The sequence below is a fragment of the Somniosus microcephalus genome, chromosome 23, assembly GCF_052327205.1.
Source record: "Somniosus microcephalus isolate GS21.2 chromosome 23, FLI_Smic_1.0, whole genome shotgun sequence".
NCBI classification, from domain to species: domain Eukaryota; kingdom Metazoa; phylum Chordata; class Chondrichthyes; order Squaliformes; family Somniosidae; genus Somniosus; species Somniosus microcephalus.
In genome coordinates this window covers 65,265,711-65,267,550 of record NC_141009.1, presented here as the reverse complement: position 1 = coordinate 65,267,550, position 1,840 = coordinate 65,265,711, and the positions used below count along the sequence as shown (strand labels likewise).

At 50.4% G+C, this 1,840-nt stretch overlaps 1 protein-coding gene across 1 annotated transcript in view; it reads left to right on the top strand.

Annotated features, from left to right (window-relative positions):
- Positions 1-447: 447 nt before the first annotated feature.
- The window catches only part of LOC147101922 (sodium-dependent phosphate transport protein 2B-like), an 80,123-nt gene continuing 78,730 nt past the window's right edge, over positions 448-1,840 (top strand). The window contains exon 1 of the mRNA XM_085965153.1: positions 448-454. Within this exon, the coding sequence (XP_085821279.1) occupies positions 448-454 (7 nt within the window). The remainder of the gene's footprint in view (positions 455-1,840) is intronic.

Below are 1,840 nucleotides of genomic sequence, written 5' to 3'. Positions count from 1 at the left end.
AAGGAACACTTTCCCCTGGTATAATCCCATCGAGTCCCAAGTACCCCTATTGTCAGCCTTGGCTCAGTGAGTAGCTCTCTCACCCCTGAGTCAGAGTGTTGTGGGTTCAAGCCCCACTCCAGAGACTGAAGCCTATAATCCAGACTAACACTTCAGGGCAGTACTGAGGGGGTGCTGCACTGTGGGAGGGGCCATCTCTCTAATGGTGCCCTCTCAGGTGGGCATACAAGATCCCAGGGCACTGTTTCAACCAAAAGCAGGGGAGTTCACCCAGGTGCGCTGGCCCCACATTTACCCCCTCGACCTACATTGTGAAAGCAGATTCTCTCATTGCTGTGTGTGGCAGCTTGCTGTGCACAAATTGGCAGCTGTGTTACCTACACTTCAACAGTGACAACACTTGTAAAATAAAAGTACTTCTCTTGGCTGTAAATCACTTGGGACATTATGAAAGGTGCTACAGAAATGTAAGTCTGCCCCTTTCCTGCAAGGACCCTTATTGTTTGCCAGTCAGTGCGACCAGCATCAGTCCTTCACCCTGCAGCCTCCGGTAGCCCCAGTCTGGGGGCTCCAGCAGGAACTTGGATGGTCAGTAGCCTGGGGGGGGGTTAGGGAGCAGTGGGCAGGGTGGCGGTCAATGAGTTAGCACACCTAGCTTTCTCTTATGGGGCCCAGGACACTCAGCACCAGAGCTCTGAGGGAATTGGTTCCTGAATTATACGGCAGTGAGGCTGAAGCCCCTTCACCTGGACAAACACTGAAGGTCAAATTCTCAGCTTGAACTTTTAAATTTCATACAAACATTGTGCTTTAACAGCATTCTCTCTGCGCTTCTCACAAGAGCTTCCCCCTTGCCCATGGTGTAGCTTCTCTCCACTACTTACACTGGTCCCATGAGAAAGATTAGGGATTTTGAGCCTGTCCCAATGGGTGCAGCAAAAACCTGGTGGCACTACAATCCTCCCTTAGGGAGACTACTAGGAACGCTGGTGTGGGAAATGGAAAATAGGGTAGATGATGCTGAAGAGGGAGCTTTAAAAGCAGATTCCCATCCACTGGACAGCAAGTCCAAGGTACAAAGCCCTGTGCCATACTCGACCTGGAAGTGACTGATGGGACAGTGTAGAGGTTATTGTGCTGAAACTGGTGTACTGTGGGTTAGGGTTAGGGTTAGGGTTAGGGTTAGGGTTAGGGTTAGGGTTAGGGTTAGGGTTAGGGTTAGGGTTAGGGTTAGGGTTAGGGTTAGGGTTAGGGTTAGGGTTAGGGTTAGGGTTAGGGTTAGGGTTAGGTTAGGTTAGGGTTAGGGTTAGGGTTAGGGTTAGGGTTAGGGTTAGGGTTAGGGTTAGGGTTAGGGTTAGGGTTAGGGTTAGGGTTAGGGTTAGGGTTAGGGTTAGGGTTAGGGTTAGGGTTAGGGTTAGGGTTAGGGTTAGGGTTAGGGTTAGGGTTAGGGTTAGGGTTAGGGTTAGGGTTAGGGTTAGGGTTAGGGTTAGGGTTAGGGTTAGGGTTAGGGTTAGGGTTAGGGTTAGGGTTAGGGTTAGGGTTAGGGTTAGGGTTAGGGTTAGGGTTAGGTTAGGGTTAGGGTTAGGGTTAGGGTTAGGGTTAGGGTTAGGGTTAGGGTTAGGGTTAGGGTTAGGGTTAGGGTTAGGGTTAGGGTTAGGGTTAGGGTTAGGGTTAGGGTTAGGGTTAGGGTTAGGGTTAGGGTTAGGGTTAGGGTTAGGTTAGGGTTAGGGTTAGGGTTAGGGTTAGGGTTAGGGTTAGGGTTAGGGTTAGGGTTAGGGTTAGGGTTAGGGTTAGGGTTAGGGTTAGGGTTAGGGTTAGGGTTAGGGTTAGGGTTAGGGTT